At 51.9% G+C, this 13,864-nt stretch overlaps 6 protein-coding genes across 6 annotated transcripts; 3 read left to right on the top strand and 3 right to left on the bottom strand.

The window, feature by feature from the left end:
- Window positions 1-26: 26 nt before the first annotated feature.
- N7498_003659 (lipid-binding SYLF domain-containing protein) lies at window positions 27-1,008 on the top strand (the record flags this gene model as incomplete). The annotated part of the gene is made up of 3 exons (XM_058450721.1): window positions 27-96; window positions 146-252; window positions 301-1,008. 3 exons carry the CDS (start codon window positions 27-29, stop codon window positions 1,006-1,008), a joined length of 885 nt encoding a protein of 294 aa, XP_058310183.1.
- An 809-nt stretch (window positions 1,009-1,817) lies between these two features.
- Window positions 1,818-2,465, top strand: N7498_003658 (actin-related protein 2/3 complex subunit 5 family protein; the record flags this gene model as incomplete). The annotated part of the gene is made up of 2 exons (XM_058450720.1): window positions 1,818-2,176; window positions 2,240-2,465. 2 exons carry the CDS (start codon window positions 1,818-1,820, stop codon window positions 2,463-2,465), a joined length of 585 nt encoding a protein of 194 aa, XP_058310182.1.
- Window positions 2,466-2,652: 187 nt separating this feature from the next.
- N7498_003657 (uncharacterized protein) lies at window positions 2,653-3,797 on the bottom strand (the record flags this gene model as incomplete). Its single annotated transcript, XM_058450719.1, has 2 exons — window positions 2,653-3,495; window positions 3,573-3,797. The coding sequence occupies 2 exons, from the start codon at window positions 3,795-3,797 to the stop codon at window positions 2,653-2,655; spliced, it is 1,068 nt and encodes a 355-aa protein (XP_058310181.1).
- Window positions 3,798-4,366: 569 nt separating this feature from the next.
- N7498_003656 (putative dynactin Arp1 p62 subunit RO2) lies at window positions 4,367-6,291 on the top strand (the record flags this gene model as incomplete). The annotated part of the gene is made up of 2 exons (XM_058450718.1): window positions 4,367-4,737; window positions 4,806-6,291. The coding sequence occupies 2 exons, from the start codon at window positions 4,367-4,369 to the stop codon at window positions 6,289-6,291; spliced, it is 1,857 nt and encodes a 618-aa protein (XP_058310180.1).
- Window positions 6,292-6,827: 536 nt separating this feature from the next.
- N7498_003655 (40S ribosomal protein eS7) lies at window positions 6,828-7,804 on the bottom strand (the record flags this gene model as incomplete). Its single annotated transcript, XM_058450717.1, has 3 exons — window positions 6,828-7,191; window positions 7,274-7,356; window positions 7,649-7,804. The coding sequence occupies 3 exons, from the start codon at window positions 7,802-7,804 to the stop codon at window positions 6,828-6,830; spliced, it is 603 nt and encodes a 200-aa protein (XP_058310179.1).
- Window positions 7,805-8,184: 380 nt separating this feature from the next.
- Window positions 8,185-9,200, bottom strand: N7498_003654 (Rab family GTPase; the record flags this gene model as incomplete). The annotated part of the gene is made up of 3 exons (XM_058450716.1): window positions 8,185-8,810; window positions 8,991-9,054; window positions 9,117-9,200. The coding sequence occupies 3 exons, from the start codon at window positions 9,198-9,200 to the stop codon at window positions 8,185-8,187; spliced, it is 774 nt and encodes a 257-aa protein (XP_058310178.1).
- Window positions 9,201-13,864: the final 4,664 nt, after the last annotated feature.

Genomic DNA, 13,864 nt, shown 5'->3' with positions numbered 1-13,864 from the left:
TGATTTAATGCGCACGTATTTATACGATGTCGACCACGCAAGAAAAACCGAGTCTGCGCAACCCGATCCACAACCCGTTCCCCGCTTCGCTGTCCAGTGAGTACCCGCAACGACTCACGGTATTGACGGTTCTTAACATGCCTAGGCGAGTGCAAAAAAGCAGGCAAGATCATATACTCGTTCGTCAATTCGACGTTGACCAACACTCCTGGGGAGACCGCGATTCCTCGTAAGATCCTCGCAAATGCCAAAGTGGGCCGAACCGTCAGATTGGAACGATCCGAACTGACTCGATCTTAGGGCCTAGTAATATGCACTGTTTTCAAAGCCGCCTTCTTCGGGTCCGTCCGATTCGGCTCTGGCCTGATGGTAGCCCGTATGCCCAACGGCAGCTGGTCAGCACCCTCAGCTATAGCGCTCGCTGGTCTAGGGGCTGGAGGCCAGTTTGGCTTAGAGCTCACAGACTTTGTGTTTGTGCTGAATACAGACGCGGCAGTGCAGACGTTTCTCAAATCTGGTAATCTCACCATGGGTTTAAACATCTCTATGGCCCTAGGCCCAGGCCGAAGTGCTGAGTCCGGAGCCATCCTCGGAACAAACGGCATAGCAGGTATCTATGCCTACTCCAAGACTCGTGGAGTTTATGGTGGTGCCACTCTTGAAGGCAGTGTGATCCTGGAACGCTCCTCTGCGAACAAGAAGATGTATGAGCGCAAACTCAAAGCGATGCAGCTGCTCAGTGGAGAGGTTCCTCCACCGCCCGAAGCTGACCCGCTGATGCACATCCTGAACTCGGATGCTTTTCGTCAACAGTCCTCTACTGATACGTCCACCCCTGTTGAGTTGCCTACAGAAAGCCCGAATGAGCCAGGTCAGGGACCTCCGGAGCTTGCTGCGGAGCCCCTACCAGTTCCTGAGCTGGACGGGCACAGCTCACGCCAGGAAATGCCATCGGAAAATCCTCACGAAATAGCTGGGGAACTAGAAAACGCGCAAAGCCAGAGCTAGGCCTTCTATTATATATTGTTTTATGTAGTGCATGCAAAGCCATCGAAATATCAGAAAATTTTCCACATGAATACATGAAAATACAACTGCAAAAGAGAATGTAATGGCGGCTTAAAATTCATTGTAAGACTAGCGTTGCCATGTTGATGCGTCGAAAGTCTGTTCAGCAACTCGGCCATGATTTTCCAAAGACTGGTCTGTTCAAACCTCGCATCTTACCGATGTGTCTGTATAATGAGCACACGGTGACTTGTTTTCAGCGTGGACAAAATCGGATATTGAGTCTTGCATTTTAAATAGTCGAGGCCCCTGGTGAGCCGGATTAAAAGCTGCGAGTATAACACATCTTAGCTCATGTAGCTTATTCTCAATTTTCCGTTTCGTCCACCACCTTACAGAATGCATCAATCAACACGTCGATTCACATTTAGGCGGCGGTATGGGATGTTCTGCCTCAGGCACCAAGTCCCCATCACCTCCACAGCGAGTGCCCAGCTCCACCTCCCATTAACATCCCTAATTCCCATTGCAACCAAGTGATATCGCTTCATTTTGCGAGTGACTAGAGTGGCCTTAGCTTCCTCCCTTAACCCTCCCCTCTCGTCTCCCTCAACCTCAACATCGCACCGCCCGTGACCCCGACCCCGATCTCCCCGCTTCCCTCCACCGATATACCCAACACGCCTCCTGGCAACAAGTAAGCTTCGACGACACAGCCGTTGCTTCCGAAACCGTACTCAGCTACCCTTCGAAGCCAATTCCGTCCGGACTTCTTCTGCCCGAATCATACCCCACCATAAACCGCCAACATGTCGCAAATCAACTACCGCACCATCAACATCGACCAGCTCGACCCGGAGTCGTCGGTCAACTTCCCCATGGAAACCCTCCTCCCAGCTACGCTGCCTCAACCCGAGACCTCCAGCGATGCCGCCAACGTCGCATCCCAGGTGCGCCAGCTGCTGCGCGGCGGTGACGCCGAAGGCGCACTCCGACACGCTCTCGACACAGCGCCGCTGGGCGGCGACGACCGCGCCAAGGAGGTGCATCTCGCTACTGTGATTGAGGTGCTCCAGGGAATTCGGCAGGGCGAGATGACCCGCGTCCTGGAGGGTGTCTGTGGCTCAGATGGCGGGGCAGAGCGGGCAGACTGTTTGATGAAGTATATGTACGTGTGGCCCTTTGCAATAGCTCTTTCATGAATACCAGAGTGTGCGCTAACTCAGAACAGTTACAAGGGAATGTCCTCGTTTGGCCCCAGCAACGGTGCCCGGTCCCCCGCCAAGTCGGTCTCCCCGCAGAGCACAGGCGGCTTCTCGCAGATCCAGGGCCGCAACTTGGGTGAAGGCGGCGGTGGTCAGCAGATGAGCGTCCTGCTTAACTGGCACGAGAAGCTGGTGGAATTGACAGGAACTGGATCGATTGTGCGTGTCATGACGGACCGCCGGACGGTTTAAGTAGAGGCAGCAAAACGAGTCTGTATGTTTTTATTTGCTGTTTTGGTAGAGGCTTGATTGCATTTCATGCATTTATTTCTTTTATGGACGTTCTCCCTCGTGTATTGCTTTCAGCGTAGTTTTACAATTGAGATACGATGACATTATGGTGGGCGCTTTCTATGGCCCCCTTTTGTTGTGCAGCTTCTTATGGCTTCTCGAAGTCACCCCCGCCCAAGATATCCTTCAGGTTGACATCACCGCTTCCACGCTGTAATGGCTGCGGCTGGTTTTTGTCTTCCTTCCATCCGATCATATAGATCATCCGGAATGTTGCAGGGATGCCGGGAGCACCCTCCTCCATATGCAAGGACCGGTAGATGGCCTCGTTGGCCAGCAATACCTCGCGAGATAAAGGACCAGCTTCACGGTGCAAGATAGCATTGCTCTCGCCCATGGCCTGCAGATCCTGCATCAGAGCAAAGGTATCTGGGAATTCCACGACGATGTCCTCGACGTCGACGGTAAGCATCTTAAACCCAGCACGGTTCAAGAGACTGCCCACATCCTTCACATCAGCCAACGGCGAGATGTGTGGTGACACACCGCCACGGCGCTCCATATCTGCCAGCTGCAGCGATCCACGCAGCTCGTAGAGGGTGTCACCACCAAACATAGCCGCAATGAACGGGCTGTCCGGCTTGAGAATAGTGTTGATCTGATTAAGCAACGCGGGTAGATCATTGACCCAGTGAATAGAAAGTGACGATAACACAGCATCAAACGTGTTCGGCTGGTACGGCAGGGACTCCAAATCTGGGATCACGTCGCGAGTAATATCAATCTCTTTATTGAATGGCATCTCCTCATCCCGGTGCAGCAATGCGTGCGACGTCTCCACGCATGTCAGTTTCGAAATGCGCTCTGCCAGCGGAGGTGTCAGCGTGCCCTCTGGTACTGCCATGTCGAGGTTTGGTGTCGTTAGCGCCCGCGCAATGTTGCAGCTGTTTGCGCCCAGGTCGAGCACATTCGGAAAGTCGCGTTTGATGTCCTGTATGCAAAACAGAGTCGAGTCAGCGTCTGCCTTCTTAGCCGCTCAGAGCCGCCTTGTTTTGTCGGGTTTCATACCAGCAAACGCTCACATAGCCGCAATGCCACCTCATCCTTCAAGTAATCGACCTTCCGGCTCTCCTCGACATTCTGGGCGGCCCGGTCCTTCTGTAAATGCTTTGTCTTGCGGTTGAAAACCTCCAGCATGGGGTTGCCGGGCGTCTGGCTGGCGTATGTCCGGACGGAGGTTGCGGCGATGCATCGCCGTGGAAGGCGGGAGCGAATTGCGTGTAGGGAGAACATGGCAGCTGAATTAGAGTATATTCTGGTCGAGTATGGGGTTTTTAGTGGCTTAGGCCATGCTGCGTGGCTGGATTGGGGAGGTGAAGGTGAAGGTGAGTCGAGTCCCAAATTTTGTTCTGACGTCGATTGTTGATGCGGAACCTCCGCAGTTCCCTCTCCGCGGTCGCGCACTGTCTTTCGCCGCGCTAGCAATTGGGCCTCAACGGAGTCTATCTGTCTGAGCTGCTCGGAGGCTCTCTTTGGCTTCCTCGTATAACTCGAGTGCGATAAAGCCATTGCCCCTATATCCTGGTCCGTCCTCGTGCAGCGGCGCGGACTCGATCCCCGCCTGAGGTATGCGCTTCACCAGACACAATACTGGAACTCGGCTGTGAATACACATTAATATTTCGAGCAGATATAAGCTAGCTAAAACCCTCGTGTCTTTCGTTACGCGTCGCCATCAGCGCTTGTCCGGCCCCTATCTCTCATATCTGAACCCCCGCCGGCGCAAAAGCATGATTTGAAGAGCGAAACGAACACTCCAATCAAGCGCTATCTCGACCCAAATCCCTCTTTCCTAAACCAAGATGTCGCGTCCATTTCCTTACACTTACATATCATGTCCCTGCGCCGACACCCCTGTGCCTGACCCGGCCAGGAAGCGGAGGTCGAGGGGCTCGCCGCAGAAATCACCGACCCCCGAGCAGCCAAATGTCGACAACGATAATAAGGAATCCAAAGAAGCAGAAAATCAAGATGGGGATGAAGAAGAACAGACCTTTGATCCCCGTTCGCCGCGTTCCAATTTCTCGCTTTATCCTCCCGAGCAGCTCCTATACTGCGAGGACTGCCACCAGATTAAGTGCCCTCGGTGCATAACGGAAGAAATTGTGAGCTGGTACTGTCCAAATTGCCTATTTGAAACCCCAAGCAGTATGGTCCGTAGTGACGGTAACCGGTACGTACTCAAGACCTCAGTTCTTCCAGACAAGAAGGGATATGCTAAATAAACCACGCAACCTTCAGCTGTGGCCGAAACTGCTTCAATTGTCCAACTTGCACAGTTCCACTTGCTGTGAGCACAATTGAAAACGTTACGGCGACCGGTAGCCAACAAGGGCCCTGGGTTCTCTCCTGCGCTTATTGTATGTGGACAACGCTCGACATCGGCATCAAGTTCGACAAGCCGACCAACATCCGCGCCCAGCTGCAAAAGATGACCGATGCCACCGCTGCACCTGCATTGGATAGGTCAAGGCAAGCTTCGCGGACTTTTGGTGATTTGAAGTCGCCTCTCTCCAGCTACGCATCTATCGACGAGCAATCGGCTTCTCGCGAGGCCAACGGAGAGCAGTCTGCAACAAAGGAAGACGAGACACCCACGCCAGATCTTGGTACAGATGCTCGGTTTGCAGCCTTGAAGTCATTTTACCGTACACAGATCTCGGAGACGTCAACCTCACCCGGCGATCCTCTTGGCTCGGACCTTGGGTTCTCGTCACCCGGAGCCCTGAACCGACTCATGTCTCTGTATACTTCATCCTCCCGTCTAGGAGGGCTTTACGGTGGCAGCAAAAAACCCAAATCTAAGCCTCCAGTCATGCGGGAAGCTCTTACCGCCAGCGAGGGTCTCCGCATTGCCCCAGAAAAAGGCGATGCCGATGTGATCGAGCGGCTCGGATCCCACGAATGCGGCTGGGACGGCGTTGCATCCATCGACCAGCGTAAGGAGCAATCGCCCGATGTCCGGTTCACTGATGATTTGCTCCCGCTGCCATGCCTACTGCGTACAAAGCGTGCCAAGCGTTGCAAGTCCTGCAAGCACATTCTCGTGAAGCCCGAGACCAAGCCACAGTCCACCCGCTTCCGTATCCGCCTCATTGCCCTCAGCTACATTCCTCTCCCAACACTACGCCCGCTTGCACTTCCTTCATCCTCGTCTCTAATGTCCTCTCCGGTCCCGGATCTCAATGCGTTGCCTCCTCTTCGCCCAATCCATGTTCTACTCACATTGAAGAACCACATGTTCGACCCCGTTCGCATCACTCTTGCTACTCCGTCCGTCACTCCAGGTCGTGTGGCAAGCAAAGTTACTGTTCTTTCACCGCAATTCGACATCGGTGCTAACAGTGACGTCTGGGACGAAGCGTTACAGGGTGCCTCCGCTCCTGTGACCGGGGACCCTCGTCTTGCGGGTCTGCGTGGAGTGCCAGAAGCCGGGAAGGTTTGGGACAAGGGCCGCAATTGGACGACAGTGGTATTGGAGGTTGTCCCCGGGACACTTCCTGGCTCTGAAGCCGAGGGTGGTAACGAGGCAGGCGAGGATGGTACTCTGGCGCAACAGGACGGGGATGTTCTGGAGATCCCAGTATTCGTGCATATGGAGTGGGATGCGGAAGCCCAGCTCGAGCAACAGAATGTCGGAAAGGCGTCTAAGCCGGATGACTTGGTGGCTCGGGAGTTGGCCTATTGGATGGTCCTGGGCGTGGGAAGAATCAAGACTTCGTTGTAGATGTGAAGGAAGACTTTTTGTTTTGTTGATAATTTCTTTTCCATACTCCCCCCCCGGAATGTATTTAGTTGCACATACATCAGGGCTGGGATTTGCCCTACAATTTAGTTTGGCCTTGATCAAATAGACTTGAGACGACAACCTTATAGCTATACTTCGTAGACAGTATAGGGTATGCATGGTTGTACCCCCGAGGAATTACCGGTCTATCTCCATACTACGCGGAGGCAATTGAAAGTCGGAAATGTTCAATTGAAATATTTATCACATATCCCATCCCATCCTCATTAGAGAAACACGGCCCGGATGGAATTTCAGCTCCGTCGCGCCCGGAAATTGAGAACCGGAGGACAAACCATGCGCAGTCAATGGAAGAAGGGGCCACATAACTCAAAAGAAAACCCGTGAATGCATTTTTTTGGTCTTTCACCCGTCATGCTCTCCTTGAATCTAGTGAGTTTCAGACCTAGAAACAAGTAACCCATAATACCAAGGACATCCTTCCCACCGCAACTAGCAACAACGTGAGCACATTCTTAGAGCTCAGCGCCGCTCTGGGGGAACTCGAAAACGACGTTACGGCCGGTCAGACGACGGTAGACTTCGCCGTAGGCGTCGAGACGGTGGTCGACACCGCCCTTCTCCTTCTCATCCAGAATAACCTTCAGGGTCTTGCTGCCGTCCTCCTTGGTGCGGACACGCTTGCCAACGATCTCGACGGGGTAGACGAGGTCGGTCAGGATGGAGTCGTGGACAGCGGTCAGAGTGCGGGAACGGGGGCGCTTCTGAGTCTGGGTGGTGCGCGAGTTGACGGAGCGCTTGGGGCGGGGCAGGATGCGGCGCTGAGCAACGAAGAGGACGTGGCGGTCAGAGAACTTCTTCTCGAGCTCGCGGGTCAGACTGTTGAGGAAAATTTCGCGTTAGTTCCACTGTGTCCATGGCGCATGAAGACCATGTTGGTGGTCGATGTGTTTCGGCTTACCGCTGCTGGATCTTGTGGAAGCCCTGGAGAAGGGGAACGGGGACGAAGACAACGATGGCCTTCTTGCCGTGGCCGACCTCAACCTGTTGTGACATGTTAGAACTCGACCTCGAAAATGCCATTCGCACACAAAACGTGAAAAATCTATCCCTCCAGACACGACATCGAGGAATCTTGCGCAGGTGGTTCCGTTCATCTTTCTAGTTGCCATCGGCACATGCATTGTATTCCGGAGCAGGTATAGCACGGAGTTGACCAAAGTCCACAAATGCCACACAATCTTTAAATTTCGATCCGATATCACCATTGCGCGCACAAAATTCCTGCGACTCGAATCGGAGGGATGTCGATTGGCGAAACAATTGCGAATCTTACCTCGCGGGCAGAGACGAACTGCAGGGGCCGAAGGCTGGCCTTCAGGTCCTGTGTGTTGCTCTCGAGGTCGAAGAGAGCGCCGGCGATGGCGGTCTCCAGCTCGGAGGGGTGCTGCCGGGAGGGCGAGTTGAGGGCAATCTTGTTGATGGCAGCCATGATTGCGAGCGACGGGGCGGAAGTGCTGGTTGCAGGTGTCGACGGAGGGGAGGTGTGCTCTCATCAAGCGATGGGAATTTGCTGTGGGATCGGCGGCTTCGCTTAGGGCGCGCTTGTGCCTGTTTTGGTTTAGTGTGGTTTGTTGCTGATTAAGGTAGGGGTTGTCGGGTCACGAGACTAAGGTCCCGTGACAGCGTTCCCCTCGTGCGGATCTGATTGGCTCGAACATTTACATTTCTTTCTAGATACTTGAAGCAGGCAATAGGGATATAGCACAGGCTGTATGTCTCCATGGGGAGCAACAAAAGACGAGAAGAAACACAGAAGCGCAGACGCCTTCACCCATAACAATTGCAAAGTGATTTCAAGAACAGACCCGATCAACAAGCGCAGCCCTCCTTGGCCGTCGCAGCATTTCGCTCGCCCAGGTTTACCCGGGAGTCGTCTCCGGATCGTGCTCCCAGAGCAGTCTGTCCGGATCCAGCAGCACCTCGGCCGGTCTTGAGGCTGCTCTCTGGAATCGCGTTCGCAATAGCCGTGAACACATCCACCACGTTGGTGCCAGTCTTAGCACTAGTCTCGAAGAACAACAAGCTTTCCTCTTCCGCGTAGGTGTTGGCTTCACGGGTGGAAACCTTTCGCGCGTTACCTGAACTGGCATCATGCCCCTCTCCCTCCTCGGCAGCCTCATCTCCGTCAGCGCCAGCAGACTCGTTCTCGGGTTCGGGGGCAGCCGAGGCATCACCACCGTCGTTAGTCAAGTCCAGCTTGTTACCAACAAGAGCGATGACAATACCAGGGCTTGCTTGGCGCTGCAGCTCAGCCACCCAGTGTTTCGCTTTGGTCAGCGACGAGGGCTTGGTGACATCGTAGACGACGAGTGCGGCTTGCGCATTGCGGTAGTACATCGGGGCCAGCGAGGCGAATCTCTCCTGGCCTGCCGTATCCCAAATCTCAAACTTAATCGTGCGCGTGGGAAGGGTACATTTCTGGGTCAGGAAGGCAGCTGCATGATGACGTTAGCCGGTCATTTCCGAGGTAGTGTGGTAGCTGAGAACGAATGGCTCATCTGTAGATGCACCAGTGTTGTGTCATACACATCTCCCATTCAGACAGAATAGTAGACCAGCATCGGCGCAGCCAGTCTCGAGCTCGGGGGGTGTTGCGGTCATTAGGGGTGTCTTACCGCCGATGGTGGGCTCCTTGTTTTCCTGGAAATCGTTGTTGACGAATCGAAGTACAAGCGACGACTGTAAGAAAGAATCCCACGTCAGCTATCGGTTCCTGCGTAACGGGCTAAGAACAAGCGTACCTTGCCCACCGCAGCTTCGCCCAGCAGTACGAGCTTGACGCTGCTGCTCGGCTTCGGTGCGTTGGCGCCTGCTGATTCGGACATGACTGAGACAGAGAGATAAAAGTAAGGATGACAGAAATCTCGGGTCGGGCAGTCGTGCAGAGTGCGACGCCTGTCAAACAATCGGGCGATCAGGCAGAAGGCTGAGCTGGCGGATTCAGCTGTGACTCAGCGTTGTGGGCGGGGCCCTATAGAAATGGCAATGATTGGAATACAAGAAACGTGTCTCTCGAATTTGTGGGGTGAGAAGAAGATGTCGCAACTCTTAAGGAGGTTTGGAGGGACCGGAGGTTGTGAAGCGGAGGTCGATGATGATGGCGGTGCTTCGTATCCGGTTTAGCGCGACCAGCAGAACCCAGCAGTCACGGGATTTGGGTCTGTGCAAGTATATTGAACGAACCCTTCAAAGTATTTAAGGAGCTGAGTGTTCTTTCTATCTTGCTAAAGATCCTTGTCCGAGCCAACACTAGCCACGTATTTGTGGAAGCAAAACGGGAACCAATCCTTATTGCTGATATTCGCTGCCAAGACAAGGTACATATTTACTGCCCCATATATACTACGGCTCTCTTCCTGTACTACCCAGGGAAATACACTTCCTACTTTGGGACCCTTGAAAGCTGATAAACTACTGGGTCGATTGCACCGGGGTGATACTTAGGCAACCTTCAGAGATTATTTGCCGACTTTTTTTTCCGACACTTTCCCGCTTGTGATCCATGTATGCCAAATTCAACCTTGGAAGCTGTGCAACCCACAAGCATTGCACTCTCGAGTTAGCTTAAAATTATATTTAGAAACTTAAGCCTGGTTTTGTTAACTGGAGCCAAGCTCCTTCAACTGTGGCTTAAAGTTGCCCTTGCTATTTCGCTCCATAAGGTGAGTTCGAACGCTGCCTAAGCAGAGGTACCTATATTTAACTGAGAGAGACTTTGACGTGGACGAAATCTTACCCAGTTGAGAATCTCTTTCAGAGCGCTGGTTTCACACTGAGTCTACTTCGTTTTCTCTGGTTGCCCGTGGGGCCTCATTAGAGTGTCATTAGAACAGCTTAACTAGATAAGTACACTTGCTAATTGGGTCAGTGCCCTACAACTCAGACTAAGGACATACCGTGTCCCTATCTTGACCACTGCGTCCAAGGTACAGTTAACAAGCTTCAGATATACGAAAATACATGTATCTTCTGAAATCGTCGGCTATTTCAAGACCAATTGAGTCGTCTGTAGAGCCCTCAAGTTGTGGAGTTGTCGGTGATATCCTAATTAGATGAGTGGGTTCTCAAACGTTATACCCTGGTCACTATTACCCGATTGAGCCACATGCAACCTGAAGTTGGCTTCAGTGGCTCTCACTCACCAACTGCTATGCACCCCGAGACATCCCTGATAGAGTCTATTCCTACTACAGGAATTTGTCGACTCTGTCAATAAGAAGCCCACGCGAGCTTCCTCAATTCAATATTGATTTCATTGCTGTCAGACCGTCGTTGCCGCTGTACTATGTCCTATCTGATTACAATTACTTTGATTGATATGCCGGTTGCGAATACATAGTGATAGTATTACTTCCCTATATGGTTTGAATGGGACGTAAGTCACATCTGACATCGGCGCTTCAAGAATGCCTTGGTCTCGACCTTCCTTTCGAAGAGATGAATAACTTCAGTATTTGAAACGCAACACCTATCGGCTCTTTAAAAGCAAAACTTTAGTGTCCCTAACATCGTGAGCCAAGCAAAGAAAGGAAATAAGCTTCTCAAACAAAAGGTCTCCGCAGTTTAGAAAAAGTGACAGAAAAACATCATTTCAGGACTCCAGGATCTGTAGCCAAATTTTCCATACTAGAGAGACCCACCCTGGATATACAAGTATCTACACTAACCGAAAATAAGGTGCGACCCACCATGACATACGCTTATAAGGATCAGATTTGGGGGCCGGTCGGGGGCCGACCACGTGGCTCCGTTCTTGCCTACATTGGAACCTCGTTCCTAGGCGCAGTAGAGACTAGTGCCCAACAAGTATGCGAGATGATGTGGACGCCAGCGGAGCCCTGGTCGGGCTCGGGAGTTATCTAGCGAAGCAGCAACAATGACCATCGTAAATCGGCTGGCGGTTCCTGGCTCGGCGGTCATCAAGCAAATCTGCCCGACGGTCTACACACCCTGCCTGGGACACCGTCAAACCCCAAGGAACACGACAGTCGGTCCACGGGAACTTGTGCTATGGCGCAAGACAGGAAGAGTCTAGACCGTGGAGCGAAGGAAAATTTTGATCGGCGCTTACATTCAATTGCGCAAGTATTGTACAGACATCAAAAATTAAACACAAGACAGAAATGGAACAGCCCAAAATAGAATCAGAATCAGCGAAACGTGTTATTGACCGCGAGGTCGAAGGTCTAGGTTCTTCTGGTATCAGCCCATGCATTCCCATGCAATAATATCCATCCCATCTATGCCATAACGCCGTGGGAATAATAACAAAAAAAAAAAAACCAACCAATATCAGAAAAAAATCAACAAAAAAGGCACTTTTGAGATATCGAACAGTTGAAATCTCGGGAGTCGTGTCGGAGAGAGATATGAGGTGAGGCGGGTTCAAGGCGTGTGAGAGAGTATCCGAGATGGTAAGACAAGGATGCGAAGAAGAAGAAGTAAAAGTCGAAAGAAGCGTTGCTGCGGGAAATTCAAAAATCGATGCAGAGAGCACGAATTAAAAGGGTATAATGAGGTCGCGCAAGGCCAGTGGCGAATGAACAGCAGATATGACCGAAATAAATTAACGGTGACAAAGTAAATAGTGATACAGGTGTCTAGACACGCCGGTTAGCGTTGCTGCCCAATGCGAGGCGTGGCATAGAAGGAACTCACCGAAAGAGGGTGAAACTCCAAAACGTAGAAGGCATCAAACTCCAGCATCCGTGGGCGCCAGACAGAATCCAAAGCATTACCGCTGAGCGGGAACAAGTATGAGGATGGGTATCGCGGACGTGGTTTATTTCGGAGGTGGTGGAGGAGCGCCAGGCTTCTTGACACCCGTAGTGTCGTAGGCACCTCGTCCCATGTTGAAGGCCGACAAATCTCGGAGAATCATGTTGAGTTCTGCGGAGGCGACCATCGTTAGACAAGCTGAGAACGATAGAAGTGCGAAGTAGCGAGTTTGAGATAAGAGGGCGAGGGTTGCAAATGTAACGCGCAGGGTCAGGAATGATGATGAGATGAAGAACTCACCAACGAAACACCACGAACGGTTCTTATAGGTTTTGCGAACTCGGGGAATCGCCTGTCAAACGAGCTCCCAATCCACCCCCCGAAGCGCAAAAAAGGAAAAGGTGAAAAATGTTCTAGACGAGGATGGGCGGCGCAGATGGATGGATGCAGGTGCAGTCGAGATCGGAAAAGGCGATCCTTTTTAAAGATGACCGCTGGAACAATGCGGGCGCCAGCAGATAGTAGGGCAGGAATGTGACGACACAGTACCGACAAATGAGAATGGCGGGCTTTTTCAAGATTGGTTCGACAGGTCGTCGCGCGTTGCTTTTTATTTGCTCTGTGCCACCGCGAGATCGCGAATCGGATTTTCCACCGCCAATAAAAAATAGAAATTTAAAAAGATAAGCGGGAGGGTGGCTGCAGAATCACAGCCATGAAATCGCGATCTGAACCCAGGAAACGGCCAGAAGGGATATGGAGCTTAGCCGGCAAGGGAGGCCCTGGAAAGGAGAAGTGCCGCGGAACTGTGCCCGGTAGATCCGGTTGAAAACCAGCGATGTATCGCAAGGGAGAAGGGAGAAGACAGGGCGGTAGGTAGGGAGGCGTTGGAGGTAGGGCGGATGTTGTCAAGTATGTCCCGGGGGAAGTCAAATAACAAACGAAGAGAAGCACAAGGGGGGAAATGATTGCGTAGATATAGGATGAGCTTGGCTTATGTGAAAGAGCCTAGGAGGATCTTCCCTTATTTCCTTTGGCTAGCAGGAAACCCGAAAAAGGGTAATTAAATCGAAAATCAATAAATCATAAATTACCAAAAAAATAATTAAAAATTAAAAACAAAAATAAAATAAATTACTACTTTTTGAGAATCATAAGCTTATGGAGGGTTCCATATTTTGTTTAGCAGAGCGGCTCTCCCGTCCCTGGTCCCGGGGAACAGGAACGCGACCGCGGGCCCCCTTTCTGCGTTCTCCAACGTCTAGCTAAAAGTAGTGTTGCAGTAGCGCCAGGTAGATCGGGTCTGATTTTTGCTATCAATCAAAATGCGAACTTTGATCCGTCACAAATCGATCTTGGATGCATCGGCCACCCCCTTGATATATTAATCCAAAAGTACGATGCAGCCCCCAAGAAAAGGTGAAAAAAGGTCCTGGCCCAGATGAGCTCTCCACATATGGAAGCTAGGTACCGAATCGCCGGGCATTGTACATAAGTGGAGAAGGGGAGGCAGGAAAAACAGCCGCAGGAGCAGAAAACGGATCCATCCGAACTAGACTTCCGATAGACATACGACTCGCGTGGTCGGGCTCCATCGGACAAGATGGATCACTTGCTAACTGGAAGAGTACTAGCTACCCAAGGAGAGTTGAGAACTAGCCCTTCCAACCCTAATGCCAGGGTAAAACACTAGAAAAGAGAGAAAAACACCGGTCGCGTTGACATATGATGCCTAGGTACGAGGTATCACGTTCATCCCCTAGCCAACCTA

Source organism: Penicillium cinerascens, assembly GCF_028974065.1.
Source record: "Penicillium cinerascens strain IBT 15544 chromosome Unknown contig_24_segment0_segment0, whole genome shotgun sequence".
Classification (NCBI taxonomy): Eukaryota; Fungi; Ascomycota; class Eurotiomycetes; order Eurotiales; family Aspergillaceae; genus Penicillium; species Penicillium cinerascens.
This window is presented reverse-complemented; position numbering and strand designations above follow the sequence as displayed.